Below are 14,564 nucleotides of genomic sequence, written 5' to 3' on the forward strand. Positions count from 1 at the left end.
GTGGTTTGTCAGGTATGAAGGGAGAGGGAATTCCTGGTAAGGGGAAGGGTGTGACCAAGAGTGAGTAGGTTAGCTGGAGAGGAATAAAAAGTGCAAACTGGGGTGTAGTAGGAGAAGAGAGTGGATAAATCAGAGGGAGAGAGCTGATCGAGTATTTTAAAGCCAATGATCAGGAGAAGCAGCATGGCCTAGTATCAAGAGCATAGTCTTAAGAATCAGGGGGCCTGGATTCTAATCCCTGATCTTCTGTGTGACTTTGGGCAAGTGGCAAGTTTCCTCATCCTTAAAACGGGTTTAAAATATCTGTTTTTATTCCCCTCTGATTGTGAACCCTGTGTGGGACAGGATCTGTGTCTGATTTGATTGTATTGTATTTACCCTAGCTCTTAGCACATACTAAGCTCTTAACAAATACCATAATTATCACTATCATTATTATTATATTAGAAGTTTCTGCTTGGTGCTGAGAGGAATATATGGCTCTTTGAGGATCTGAGGGGTGGAGAAGCGTGTTCAGAACAATGATTTAGGAAAATGATCTGGGCAGCAGAATGAGAAATGGATTGAAAAGAGGAGAGACTGGAGGCAGAGAGACAGGTTAGGTGGTCTGAGGCAGTCAAGTTGAGAAATAACAGAAGGCTGGCAAAATATTTGGATGGAAAGGAAAAAGCAACTCCCGGAAATATTGTGAAAGAAGAAAAGACATTTTGGTGGCAGATGGAACGTGGAGGTCGAAAAAAAGAAAGGACTCAAGGATGATGCCAAGATGTCAGGCTTGATCAATGGGGAGGATGGTGGTGGTGTCAAATGTGATGGAAAAGTTATGTGGAGGAATGAATTGAGGAAGGAAGGTGAGGAATTCAGTTTTGGACATATGAACTTGAGATGTCATCAAGACATCCATACAGAGATGTCCTGGAAGCAAAAGGAAATGTGAGTTTACAGAGAAGGCGACAGGTCAGGGAGAGGCAGGTAGAGTCACCTCTATGTAGGTGATAGATGAAGCCATGGGAGCAGGTAAGCTCCTCAGAGGTAAAATAGGAGACTGGAAGGCAACTCACAGTTAGGGAGTGGGAGGTAGAGGAAAGCCAGTGAAAAGGATGGAAAGATCGGCCAGAATGGTGGGAAGAGAACCAGGAGAGAGCTATATTAGAAAAAACAGGGTTAGATAGTATTTCCAGAAGGGAGTGGTCCACGATGTGGAAGGCAGCCAAGGAGCTGAGGAGAATGAGAATGGAATAAAGTCCTTTGGCGAGAAGGATAAGGGCTAGGGTTAGGGAGAAGGAGGTCATTGGTGTCCTTGGAGAGAGTGGCCTCGGAAGAGTGAAACCGCTGTTTGAGGAATTTAATCAACTCTCCCCATCGTATCTCACTAATTCACTACAACCCAACCTGCACATTTCACTTCTCCAATGCCAGCCTGCTCACTGAACTTTGGTCTCGCCTTTCTCGCCATCAATCCTTTGCACAAATCCTCCCTCTGAACTGGAACTCCCTACCTATTTATATCTGACAGACTGTCACAATCCCCATCTTCAAAGCCCTGCTAAAATCAAATGTCTTCCAAGAGGCCTGTCCTGACTAAACTCTCACCTCCTGTATTTATCCTCCCTTCTGCCTTACTTCCCGTATTTGCCCTCCCTTCTGCATTGCTTATGCACTGGGGTCTGTAAACCTAAAGTGGGGTCTGTAAACCTAAAGTACTTTGATTTTCACCCCACCCCATGACAGTTGCTTACCTAGCCATCTGTAATTCATTTTAATATACATCTTCCACTGTAAGCTCCTGTGGGGAGGGAACATGTCTATCAACTCTATTGTATTATATCTTCCCAAACACTTAGTACAGGTTTCTGCACACATTATAAGCACTCAGTAAATGTCTCTGATTAATAAAGAGGATGGAAACTGGATTACAGAAGATCTAGAAGGGAGCTGAAGGAGAGGAAGTGAAGTCAGTAAGTGTAAACAGCCACATTGAAGAGTTTGGACAGGAATGGAAAAAGGGAGATGTAGTGAACGCCAGATGATGCAAAAACCAGTGGTGGTTTTTAGGATAGAGGAGGCAGAAGGGAAGGACAATATCAGGAAGCAAATGGTAGAAGATAATGGGCAGAAAGGGAGGAAGAGTGGATGCAAATGCTTTTAGAAAGGATGAGGTCTGAGGCACCAGGTGAAGGGGTTAGATTTCAAAAGCAGCAAGAGATTTCCCCAAGAGATAGCCAAGAAGGACGAAAAAGTAGATGAGTATGTGGGAATGGGAGGGAATAGTGGAGGTGACGGGGGTGGAGGTTGGGGGCTCTTACACCTCAGGTTTTAAATTGAGATTTTGCTTCCATCTTAGGTTTGATTTGGAAAATGACTTAATTTCATCCAGATACTTCAGTCACATTATCACTAAGCCAGGAATGTTAGTGCAAACTGGTTTCTGGTCTACACTGGGAACAACACTGCCAGCTCAAAGTGAAGTTGCCATAGACCCTCTAACTCCACAAAACTCTCCACATTGGCTGACCCATTGCAATGAGTTTTTCTGAACATTTTTCCTTCATTTACTCTTTTCACCATCTGGACAGCAAGCTCAGGCCAGTGCCTTGGATAGGATAGTCAGTCATGGTGCACCAAAAAACTGGATCTTGAGAAGCCCTTGATGTCACACAGCCACAGTGGCATGCAGACATCACACAGCTACCATTTTGCTAAAGTCCATTGGATTCGGCCTGAAACAGCTCAAATCCAGTGGTCCCTGGGATACCCTGACCCCACATTGGCTCCAGAGTCTTGTGTTCTTCTCTCAGGTCCTTGAGAAGGCTGGCACGAAATTCTGTACCTGGAACCTTGGCCAAGGGAGCATCAGACAGTGAAAGCAGTGTTGCCTAGTGGAGAGAGCATGGGCCTCGGAGTCAGGAAAACCTGGGTTCTAATCCCAGCTCTGCCACTTGTCTACTGATTGACCATGGGCAAGCCGCTTAACTTCTCTGTGCCTCAGTCACCTCATCTGTAAAATGGGGATTAAGATTGTGAGTCCCATGTGGGACATAGACTGTGCCCAACCTTATTACCTTGTATCCAACCCAGCACTTAGTAAAGTGCCTGACACATGGTAAATGCTTAACAAATACCATTAAAAAAAAAAACAACCATCAGCATGTTTCAGGGGACAAGTCAGCTGAAAACTGGACTGCCCAGTTTAATACAGGATGCCTGACCATGCTAACCAAAATGGGGGATCAGATTTTAGGAGGCAGGAGCCGGGCCAAGCAAGCAGGAAAGGCAAAAAATAGAGAGAGAGAGAGGCAATCTGAGTGAAATACAGCAAAGATTGACAGAGGGAGAGAGAAAGAAAATGAGTGGGGAAAGGAAGTGGATGAAAGAAGGATGGGATGAAGAGAAGGAGGCCAGTTGCACGGGGCCCTGAAAATCTGGTTTCTGGAAGGGGAACCGGAGGGCCGAGGGGGCCAAGGAAGATAGGCCATTCCCCTGTGGCTCCCCTCAGCCTGGTGTGGGATTCTGCTTCACTGATCCAGGGGCTCTCTGCTTGGCCTCAGCCCTGCAACAGCTCCCCAGCACCAGACTTCATGCCAGGCCTGGTGCCCAGGGCTATTTTTTGTGAGGGCCTTTGGAATCAGCAAGCCCCGGCCTTCCCTCCCCACCTTCTTTCTCTCTCTCTCCCTCCCTGGGAGTCCCTCCCATTGGCCTACTCTCCGCTGACCCACCATTGCGATTGAGTTTATCGGGACACGGATGAATACTAAATGATGAGGCAGCCCAGCCTCGGGATCCCCAAACCCTGTCGGGGAGGCCGGTCCACATAGCCCAGCCAGGCAGGGAGGAGGACTCAGGGACGATTGGGGTGGGACCGGGAGGACCTCCTCTCTCTTGCCTCCTGTCAGGGCCACATCTGCCCTCACCACTGTCTGTCTCCCATTCCAGATGTGGATGTCCTCCAACAGCTGGGCCTTGGCAGGAAGCCAAAGGCAGGTGGAAGTCCCTTGGCATCCCACCCTGTCCCCCAGGGGGTCATCCCGTTCCAATCAGGAGTCATCTTCACCCAGCGGGCCCGGGTGGACGCCCCCACTGGCACGGTCATCCCTACTGCTTTTGGCACCGACCTGGCCCTGGTCCTGAGCCTCCGCTCCCACCGAGTCAACAATGCCTTCCTGTTCGCCATCAAGAGCGGGAGGAAGAAGCTGCAGCTGGGAGTGCAGTTCATCCCCGGCAAGATCGCCGTCTATGTGGGCCAACGGCGCTCTGTGCACTTTGACTACGAGGTCCACGATGGCCAGTGGCATCACCTGGCCATTGATATCCGGGGCCGAGCGGTCACCTTATTTACTTCTTGTGGGAAGCGCCGAGTACATGCAGATCTGCATTTTAAAAAAGACACGGCACTAGACCCCGAGGGGTCGTTCCTCCTCGGGAAAATGAACCAGCACTCGACCCCATTCGAGGGCGCCGTGTGCCAGTTTGATATCTATCCCTCTGCCCAGGCAGCTCATAATTACTGTAAATACCTGAAACAACAGTGCCGACAGGCAGACACCTACAGGCCCCATCTGCCCCTACTCGAGCCCCTCTTTCCCAGAGATCCCAGCACGGCAGCGCGGCCGGGACTTCAGACCGACCTCTGGCTGCCGAGTCTGAGGAACCTGACCACTGTGACGTCGAGGCCGCCGGTGGTCCACGCTGACCTCGCCCGCCCCCAGCCAACCCCCAGACCCTCCCGGGGCACGGCGGTCCCCGGGTCGGTGGGACAGCCACCTGCCCGCCGGCCCTCGCGGATGACCACGACAGCCCCTCGGCCCCGGGCAGGCACCAGCTTGGCCCTAACACGAACCTCTCCCACCAGGCCGGGGAGCACTAGGGTTGGCTTGGTGAGAGCTGCCTCTCCCACTCCCAGGCCAGTGCCGCGGGCAACCAATGCCAAGTCAAGCAAGACTCCTATTCCAGCCAGCAAACCCCCAGGGCCCAGACCGGCTCGCAGCTCTACCAAACCCCCTGCTACCCTGCTCAGAATGGCACCGCCCCCCTCTGGCGCCACCTCAGGTCAGGCGGCCCGCTCTGGGCCTCGGCCGGCCCCGACCCCCCACCCCGCCACCAAGTCCATCGCCACCTCTGCCAGGAGCACCTCCAAGCCTGTCCCAGACCCCACTGCCCCCCTCCCTGGGAAGCCAGCGTCCCCGACTTCCCATGCTGGCCCACCCAGTGCCTCCGTAGTGCCCAGGCCTCTGAGCACCCCAGGAACCAACCTCCCACCCCCCACTGCCAGGACAGCTCCCCTGGTCTCGAGCACTCGTTCCACACGGACATTCCCACCCATTCTCAGGACAACGGCAGGAGGCCCCCGGGCTGGTCCCAGGAAAACACCTCTTCCCGCCACCTTGCCAGTCCTGCCTGGCTCAGCCAAAATGCCCCCTCCAGCTGCCAAGCCATCACCCCCTGCCTCCCCTGCCAGCTGGGCCAGCACCCTCCACCCCACCGTCAGACCGGTGCTCCCTACCTCTGCACCCCAAACTCTCCTGAGCCCTCCTACCCCCGACTGGGGCCTGCCTGCCCGCCGGGGCCCCACCAGCTCCAAGAAGAAGGTGACAGGGCAGAAGGCTGCCAAGAAAGCCCACCTAGAGACGACCCCCAAACGAGTCCCTCCCACCAAGCCACGGCAGAAGAAGACCCCAGCAGACGCCCCAGGTGACCTCCATCTCACCCCGCTGCTGCAGAGCTTGGCCAACCTAACGGGTCGGGCTGGGCCCAAGCCATCCCTACCCAGAAGGAGAGCCCCAGTGCCCTCCGCGGCCCACCCCACCTCCAGCCCACCACATCCATTCCCCAGGACCAGTGGCCTGGACCCCAGGGGAGCCACTCCTGTCCCAGCCAGCGACTACCTGCTCTTTGATCCCATCGGGCCGACCCTCTTCCCGTTCCTGCTGGGACCCCCAGGCCAGAAAGGAGACACCGGAGCTGTGGTAAGTCAACCCTCAGTCTCTTTCTCTCTCCACAAATTGGTGAGTTTCCTGACATGGCGGCCCATAGATGCACCTGGTCCAGGAGCACCAGGGAACATGCTTCTGCCCAGGCTGAAATTTGAGCATCTTCCCCAGCCCAGCACTAGCCCAGTGGGTGGGTCAGGGGTTGTACCCGCATCCAGCCTGGTACCCCATGATGTTGTGATCTAGCCCAGTTTGGAGCTCCTTCCATTCCTCCCTGTGCCCAACCTGCTCCAGATCACAGAATCATCTGGACTCAGGGGGCTGTGGTGTTTCTCTGGGCTAGCCTGCCTGAGGAGGCTGAAAGTGGGTAGGTGGGGGTGGCTACGTTGGTTTGTTTATAGGCTGGCTTGCTTGCCTCACCGGGCCCTTTGCAGGCCTCTACCAGGAGTCAGGGTAAGAGAGCAGGGATGGGAGAGCGAGACAGAAGCAGAAGCACAGTCCTGGAAGTTAGAAGGACCTGGGTTCTAATCCCACTCTGCCACTTGTCTGCTGTGTGGTCTTGGGCAAATCGCTAAACTTTTCTGTGCCACAATTGCCTCATCTGTAAATTGGGGATGAAGGGTGTGAGCCCCATGTGGAAAATGAACTGTGTCAAACCTGATTAGCTCATATCTACCCCAGTGATTAGTACAGTACCTGGCACATAGTAAGCACTAAACAAATACCATTTAAAAAAAGCAAGCCAAACCTTATGGGTTTGGTGGTTTAAAGTCAAACATCCACAGAATGGGGCTTGGTGTCCTAACATCTTGACAGGCCCAAATGAATGCTAAGGAGCATGTTGTGCTCAGCAACCCCAGGAAGGTGCTCTCCCTAAGGGAGGTAATATGGGACTCCAAAGATTGCCAGGGTTGGAGTTAAGGGGACGGAAGAAGTGGTGCAGAACAAAATATCACTATGAGATGACGCAAAACTGAGTGAAATTGATTTACTAAAATCCCCATCCCCTCCCTCCGCACCAGAGGAATCCAGCACCAGCCTCAGACCCGTTTCAGTTAAGGGTTCCCGCACAGTGAAGTAGACATAATAAGGTGCCTTGACATAAGAAAGTCTAATTATAATTATAAATCAAAAGTAATCAACTTTAGGGTCCATTTCCAAGGCCTGAGAGCCCAAGATCTGTTGTAACCATACTGAAAATATTATCAGGATTGTTTACATTACTTTTCAATTATGCCAAAGCTCCCCAAGGCCTCATTGAACAGAATCAAGTCACTTCCTAAAGAAACCCAGCCGGCGAGCCAACGATCCAGCCGGGTGTTCCAGATTTGGCCTTCCAGTCACAGTGCTTTGGTCTGCTCAGCTCCATGCCAGGTTCCCTCCCTGGATTCCCATTGAGTTCCTGAGAGGTGGGGGAGAGCAAAGAATGGGCCTCTTCTTTTGGCCGATAGAGAAATGGGGGCCCAGAGAGGTTAAGTAGTGGGGTCAGAAGTCACACAGTGAGTCGGTCAAAGAGTCGAGACTCCTGACTCTGGTCCTAATCCTGTTTCTGACCCCAGATGAGGCTGCATTTGGGCTGGTGAGGGGAGGGAAACAAAGCCGAGTTCACTGTTGTGAAGGCCAAATGTAATACGTTGATGCCATTTTTTGCCCCCGATAGCCACCTAATCTTTCAGGTGTGGGCAGCCCACGCTTCCTTCCCCATCCCAGAACCACTATGAGTAGGATTCTTTCTCACCTAGTCACTGTCTGGGAAACCAGGACCACTGTCTGGCTTGGAGTTGTACCAGGAGGGGCTTGGATCTCCCACCTTTTCAGGGGGCAACCTTAGGACAGCTTGCTGGTCCAAGCCGACATCTCGGAGTGTGGTTCATGCTGGACACCTGCATTGACCAGCCTCACTGAGTTCTGTAATAATAACAATGATAATATTAATGATAATTATAGTATTTTTGGAGCACATAATATGAGCCAGCACTGTGCTAAGCAACTGGGTAGATCCAAGTCAATCAGCTAAGATCTAGTTCGTGTCTCATTTAGGACTCACAGTCTAAGGTGGGAGGGAGAACAGATCTTGAATCCCCATTTTACAGCTGAGGAAACTGAGGCAACAAGAAGTGACTCGCAGAGGCTGCAAGTTAATTTCCAACTTTGTGAAGCTTAGCTACTTATAACCAGACTGGCTTTGAAGTACCAGAGGCTGTTAAGGAACTTTTAGATTCCCTACTTTGAAACAACCCAGAAGTCCAAAAAGGATGTTCTGCGAGGAACTTTTCTATCCCTGCCTCAGCACGTTTCAGAAAATCTTCTCTTGATGATTAGAAACGCAGTTTGAAAAGTCGGTCAGAGGCGGGCTGGGCCTGCCAGATTCCTGCCAAGCCTGAGTTTTCCCAGCTGACAGAGAAAAGTCCTGAGTGTCAGGGGAGGATAGAAGAGCCAAGGCCGCCCCTGGCAATGGTGGGAACAGGCTGCCGGGGCAACGCTCCCAAAGGAGCTTGGTCCTTGTTGAGCAGGAGCTTTCATCCAAGCCAGTCAGTCAGTCAGACAGTCGTATTTATTGAGCGCTTACTGATTGCAGAGCATGGTACTAAGCTTGGGAGATTACAGTTTAGAGGACTGCTGGGACAGACCATTGTTGTCCTTTAAGAAGAGTCCCACCTGGTCAGTCAGCAAGCAGGTCTCAGGAGACTGTCTACAGGGTTCTAGGCAGTAGGAGTTCTGTCCACCTGGGTTCTAAACCCGACTCTGCAACTTTCTTGCCGTGTGACCTTGGGGAAGTCACTTAGTGCTACTATGCCTTTAAGTTTCCTCATCCACAAAATGGGGATTAAAACCAGTTTTCCCTCTCCTCTTGAGTGTGAGCTCCATGCACGACAGGAACTGTCTGACCTAATTATCTTGCATTTAACCCAGCACTTATTAGAGTGCGTGGTACATTAGTATGCACCTAACAAATATCACAATTATTATTAATTATTATCATGTACTATCTAAGAATGGAGACCAGATGGGCAAACTCCCAACCTGTGAAAAGAAGCGCCTTCTCATTCCTTCCCTAGAGAGTTCCTTGGAGCTCTCAGCAGAGCTCCAGATGTCTCTCTGGGGTCCTGGACACAGACTCCTTAATGGCATCAGCTCCAGGGCACCTGCTAAGATCCCGCCCCTGTTTCCCTTCCCTCCCCACAACCCATTTCACAGTGGAGGAAATGGAGGCTCAGAGATGATGAAAGCCTGACTTCCTCCAGAAAAGATCCAGAGGAGAGGAAAGAAACCACTGAAAGGCATGGAATAGAGGATTGGGGATTGCAGCCCAAGAAAGAGAAGGCTGAGAGGTTCTGGAGAGCTGTCTGTCAGTCACCCCAGAGGGCGAGGTCCAAGGACCTTCCATGGCTGCAGGCTGGGATCAGACGGATTGAGAATCTGGGCAGAAAGAAGAACTTCCAGCCCGTTCAGGGGAGTAAACCAGGGAATGGGGACCTGAAGGGTGTTTGGAGCCTCCAACCCTGGAGACCCTTAAAATAAAGCCAACAACTTTCTATCCCAAGTGGGCCAGGTGTTCTCCTGCTTGAAGGCAGGGGGTTGGTCCCGATGACCTTGGAGGTCATCTGTAAGACTCTCCGAAGTCTTCCCCTCTGAGCCTCCCGGGAATGAAGTCGCGTGAAAGGAAGGGCAGCCTAGCTAGCAACCCCAACTCCCCACCTCTCCTGCTCTGTGGTGGGGGCTACAGCTCCTCCTCCCCCTCCCCACAGTGACTAGAGCTGGCCGGGTGGACAGCCAGGACCAGAACCTTCCTTTCAGAGAGCTTGTTGTTAACGTGCAGTGGAAAATCCCACCCCAGCCAGCCTCATGAATCATCACAAAAGCCCCCGATTCAGACTCGGGGCTCTGGAAAGTCAGGGCAGATTTTTTTCCACTGCTCAGAGAACAGCCAGGGTCTCAGATAGGGGTGGGGAGGCGGAGGGGAGGGGGAGCTGGAGGGTGAAAGGTTTGCATGCTGCCTCCTTCGTCCGCTAACAAAGTGAGCACTGACAGAGTAAAAGGGGAAGGGACCGGGCCCAGCTGGAGGGCAGAGGCAGCTGCGGGGACAGACCCCTTCTCTGACTCAGTAGAGGGGTGTCGGACAATGCGCCGTTGACAGCCCTGGGACCCTGACTCGGGCCAGCATGTGCAGGGAATTCATCTGGCCGTGACGTCAGCTGCAGAGCACGTTTCGGATCAAGGGGCCTTGGAGATGCACGCACTCGTTCTGTGGGGCTTGTGCTCCAGGTGGGGTGGGAGGGAGCATTCCTGACTTTGAATGTTCCCTGCCCTCCCCCATGGCAGAGGGGCTGGGAACTGGGGAGATGCAGGAACCCTGGGCTCCTGAGAGAAAGGGATGGAATCTCCAAAACAGAAGTAGTGTGGCCTAGTATGTAGACGATGAGGCTGGGAGTCAGAAGGACTCCCAAAAAAAAAGCTGGGCCACAGCCCCAGGGCAGGTCCTGAATTTTGACTGGAGCATTCCACTGATCGGTGAGTTGCCTGTCAGGCCACACTGCGTCCTATAGATCAGCTGTGGAATTGAGTCACCAGAGAAGTTGAACTGAGCAGAGGGGTCAGACCCAGCAGCTGTGACAGGTGGCTTCCCAGGAATAATCTTGAGAGCCGGCATCCACGCGATCTGTATTTCCAGTCTTAAAAATAAAAATAACTAGTGGTATTTGTTAAGTGCTTACTATGTGCGGAGCACTATTCTAAGCCCTGGGGGATACAAGGTGATGAGGTTGTCTCACTTGGGGCTCACAGTTTTAATCCCCATTTTACAGATGAGGAAGCTGAGGCCCAGAGAAGTTAAGTGACTTGCCCAAAGTCACACAGCTGGCAAGCGGCAGAGCCGGGATTAGGGTTAGAACCCATGACCTCTGACTCCCAAGCCAGGGCTCTTTCCACTGAGCCACGCTGCTTCTCACGCTGCTGCTCTTCCTTCCAAGTGTTTCAGGTTGAGTCTGTGTTGTCTTGGACCATAGGAATGGAGAGTAGGGAGGAACAGTTTGGAGTTTGGGGGGATATGACACTGCTTTTTTCTTTTCTATGGCATTCGTTAAGTGTACTATGTGCCAGACACTCTTCTAAGTGCTGAGGTAGTTACAAGGTAATCAGGCTGGACACAGTCTATGGTACACGGGGCTCACAGTCTTAATCTCCATTATATAGATGAGGTAACAGGCACAGAGAAGTGAAGTGACTTGTACAAGATCACATAGCCGATAAGTGGCGGAGTCAGGATTAAAACTCAGATCCTTCTGACTCCCAGGCCCATGCTCTATCCACTCGGCCACACTGACCTTTATTGGGCCCAGCCTTTCCGCTGCCCTCTCCCTCAGAGCACCAGTTCCTTACCCCTTCTTCCCCCAAGGCCAGTTTCTTCATCCAGGAGATGGTTCTTAGCAGAAATCTGTGGAGCCTAGGACATGTTGCTGGGCGCAACTCTGGCTTCCTCCCTTGCCTCAGAGCCCTTACGTTCCCCTCTCAAGTCCCTGGAAACACAGGTGTCACTCCCAAGCCGGGGGTACTCGGCAGCAGAAGCCAAGGCGGGGGAGGCTGGACGCTGAAAATGAAAGTACCGCCATAAAGTTTTTGATGTCATATCCAAACTGGACAGGGCAGAGACCAACAGAAAATTGTACCCTCAATTGATCGATCAAGCAAGCAATGGAATTTACTGAATACTTACCATGTGCAGAGCACAGAACTGGGAGAGTTCAATAAAATAGAGTTGGTAGACACAATCCCCACCCTCGAGAAAGTTACAATCTAGTGGAGGAGATAATTATAATTGCGATATTTGTTAAGTGCTTAGTATGTGTCCAGCACTGTACTGAGCACTAGGGTAGATGCAAGGTAATTGGGTCGGACCCAATACCTGTCCCACATGTGGCTCACAATCTAAAACCCCGTTTTACAGATGAGGTAACTGAGGCACAGAGAAGTGAAGTGACTTCCCCAAGGTCACACAAGTGACAAGTGGCGGAGCCAGTATTAGAACCTTCTTCCTTCTGACTTCCAGGCCCATGCTGTATCCGAGAAGCACTCTGCTACTTGGCATTAAAATAAATTACAGCTGGGGAAGCATCAGAGTGTAAGGATATGTCGATAAGTGCTGTGGGGGTGGGTCGGGGCAGGAGGATGAGTATCAAATGCTTTAAGGGTACAGGCCCAAGTCCATAGGCAACGCAGAAGGGAATATGGAGTGGGACAAAGAAGATTAGTCAGGGAAGGCTTCCCTGTCTGTCCAGTATTAAAAAAACCCATCCTCTAGTCTGTAAGCTCCTTGTGGGCAGGGAACGTGACTACCAACTCTGCTGTATTGAACTCCCCCAAGGGCTTAATACAATGTTGTGCACATGGGAAACACTCAGTATATATACTTGATCAATCAATCCATCAGTGGTATTTATTGAGCATTCCTTGTGTGCAAAGCACTGTACTAAGTGCTTGGGAGCGTACAAATCGATAAAACTAGAGGAATGGCCACCCAACACAAGTGCATGTGTGTGCACTTGTGTGTATTTGTGTGTGTATGTGGGTGAGTACATTTGTGAATACTCGTGTCGATGTGCATGGGAATGCATTTGATTCAAACACAAAATGCCTCATGTAAAAAAAAAAAAAAAGAGAAGCCCTTGCTATGTTAACACTTCACAAATACGAATCAAGCAGCCAAGGAGTTAATCCTCTCCCTCTCCACCCCCGCAATGCATTCACAGCAAGGGCTGCTGAGAAAGGGCTAATGCGAAAGCACAAGCCTAAGAGCCTGAACTTCTGCTCCTCTAAGAAGAGGAAAGGAAGAGTCCCCTGACTCCTTTAATGGGACATTGGACAAACAGAAGTGGCTCTGAAACTGTTAACTGTGACTTATTATAATTATGTCTCCTCCAAGAGGCCTTCCCTGATTTATTATTATTTTTATTATTATACTTGTTAAGTACTTACTATGCATCAAGCACTGTTCTAAGCGCTGGGGTAGATACAAGTTAGTCAGGTTGAACATAGTCTCTGTCCCACAAAGGGCTCACACTCTTAACCCCCATTTTCCAGATGAGGTAACTGAGGCCCAGAGAAGTGAAGTGACTTGACCAAGGTGACATAGCAGATATGTGGTGGAGCCAGGATTAGAACCCATGTCTTTCTGACTCCCAGGCCCATGCTCTCTCCACTAAGCTGCCCTCTTCCCCTCTCCTCCCCCGCACCAGCTCTCTCTGTGTCATCTATGCCCTTGGATCTGTGCCCTTTGGGCATTTGGTATCGATCAGTTATTTGTCTATATTAATGCCTGTTTCCCCCTCTTGACTGTAAACTCACTGTGGATAGGGACAGTGTATACTAACTCCATTGTACTGTACTCTCCCAAGCACTTAGGATAGTGCTCTGCACTCAGTAAGTGTGCGATAAATACCATTGACTGATTGATTGATTGATTGATTAATCAACAGCCGCCTGGGGAGAACTAGCACCTAGGCTAGGAAAATGGAAATGGAGGGAGGGTGGTTTTGTAACGAGTCAGTCATTCTGCCTCTGTCACACCTGAACAAGTCTTCAGAGACCTTCAAGCTGGACTCCTCGGACCTGGGATCAATGATATTAAGGAATGTCCTCCTCCCTCCCCACTCACAATTCTCCAGGCGCAATTCTCTGTTCCCTCACCCTCAGACTTTCAGCCAGAAATCGGGTTTTGGAGAACTTTTTTTAGTTTTAGAAAAAAGCAGTGGCGATGACTGGAAATAACCGTGAGGTTAGGTCCCTTGGGATCCATTTACAGCCATTGCCACAGCTGCCACGCCTTCTGCATAGCCCAGCTCGCTCATGGAAAAAGGGCTGGTCTCTGTAGCCATGCTGCCCGGAATGTCTTACAAAACTGTAGGCCCGGGTTTTAAAGGTAAAGGGGGAGGGAGAGGGGCAAGGAAGGAGAGGAGTGGAGAGGGAGAGAGGGAGGGAGGGATGGGTGGATGGATGGAGGGAGCAGCCAGATTCTCCCCTCCCACGCAAGTAAGGCCACATTAGGCAGCCCCACCCCACCTCTAAATCAATCGATCAATTCATTCATTCAGTCATATTTATTGAGTGCTTACTGGGTGCAAAGCACTGTACTAAGTGCTTGGGAGAATACAGTACAAAAATAAACGAACACAATGAGCTTACAGTCAAAAGGGGGAGCTACAAAATATGATTAAATAAATTAATTAATCATAGCTAATACACAAGTGCCATGGGTCTGGAAGAGGGGAAGTATAAAGGGAGCAAGACAGGACGATGCAGAAGGAAGTGGAAGAAGAGGAAAGGAGGGCTTAGTCAGGGAAGGCCTCTTGGAGAAGCTATGAATTCAATGAGGCTTTGAAGCAGGGGAGAGTATTTGTCTCTCAGATATGAAGAGGGAGGGTGTTCTAAGCCAGAGGGAAGACGTGGGCAATCAATCAGTAGAATTAACTGAGTGCTTTCTGTGTGCAGAGCACTGTCCTAAGTACTTGGGAAAATACTACAGGATTGGGAGACTGTTCCCTGCCCAGCATGAGCCTACACTCCACAGGGGGGACAGACAGTAAAGTAGAGCTAGGAGGAAGTAGAGCATCAGAATAAAGGTATGGATCAAAGAAAGTTGAT

At 50.9% G+C, this 14,564-nt stretch overlaps 1 protein-coding gene across 1 annotated transcript in view; it reads left to right on the forward strand.

The window, feature by feature from the left end:
* The window catches only part of COL27A1 (collagen type XXVII alpha 1 chain), a 241,942-nt gene that overhangs the window by 36,751 nt on the left and 190,627 nt on the right, over window positions 1–14,564 (forward strand). The window contains exon 3 of the mRNA XM_029062843.1: window positions 3,934–5,963. Coding sequence (XP_028918676.1) covers window positions 3,934–5,963 — 2,030 coding nt within the window. The remainder of the gene's footprint in view (window positions 1–3,933; window positions 5,964–14,564) is intronic.

This window comes from Ornithorhynchus anatinus, chromosome 4 (genome assembly GCF_004115215.2).
Source record: "Ornithorhynchus anatinus isolate Pmale09 chromosome 4, mOrnAna1.pri.v4, whole genome shotgun sequence".
Taxonomy (NCBI): domain Eukaryota; kingdom Metazoa; phylum Chordata; class Mammalia; order Monotremata; family Ornithorhynchidae; genus Ornithorhynchus; species Ornithorhynchus anatinus.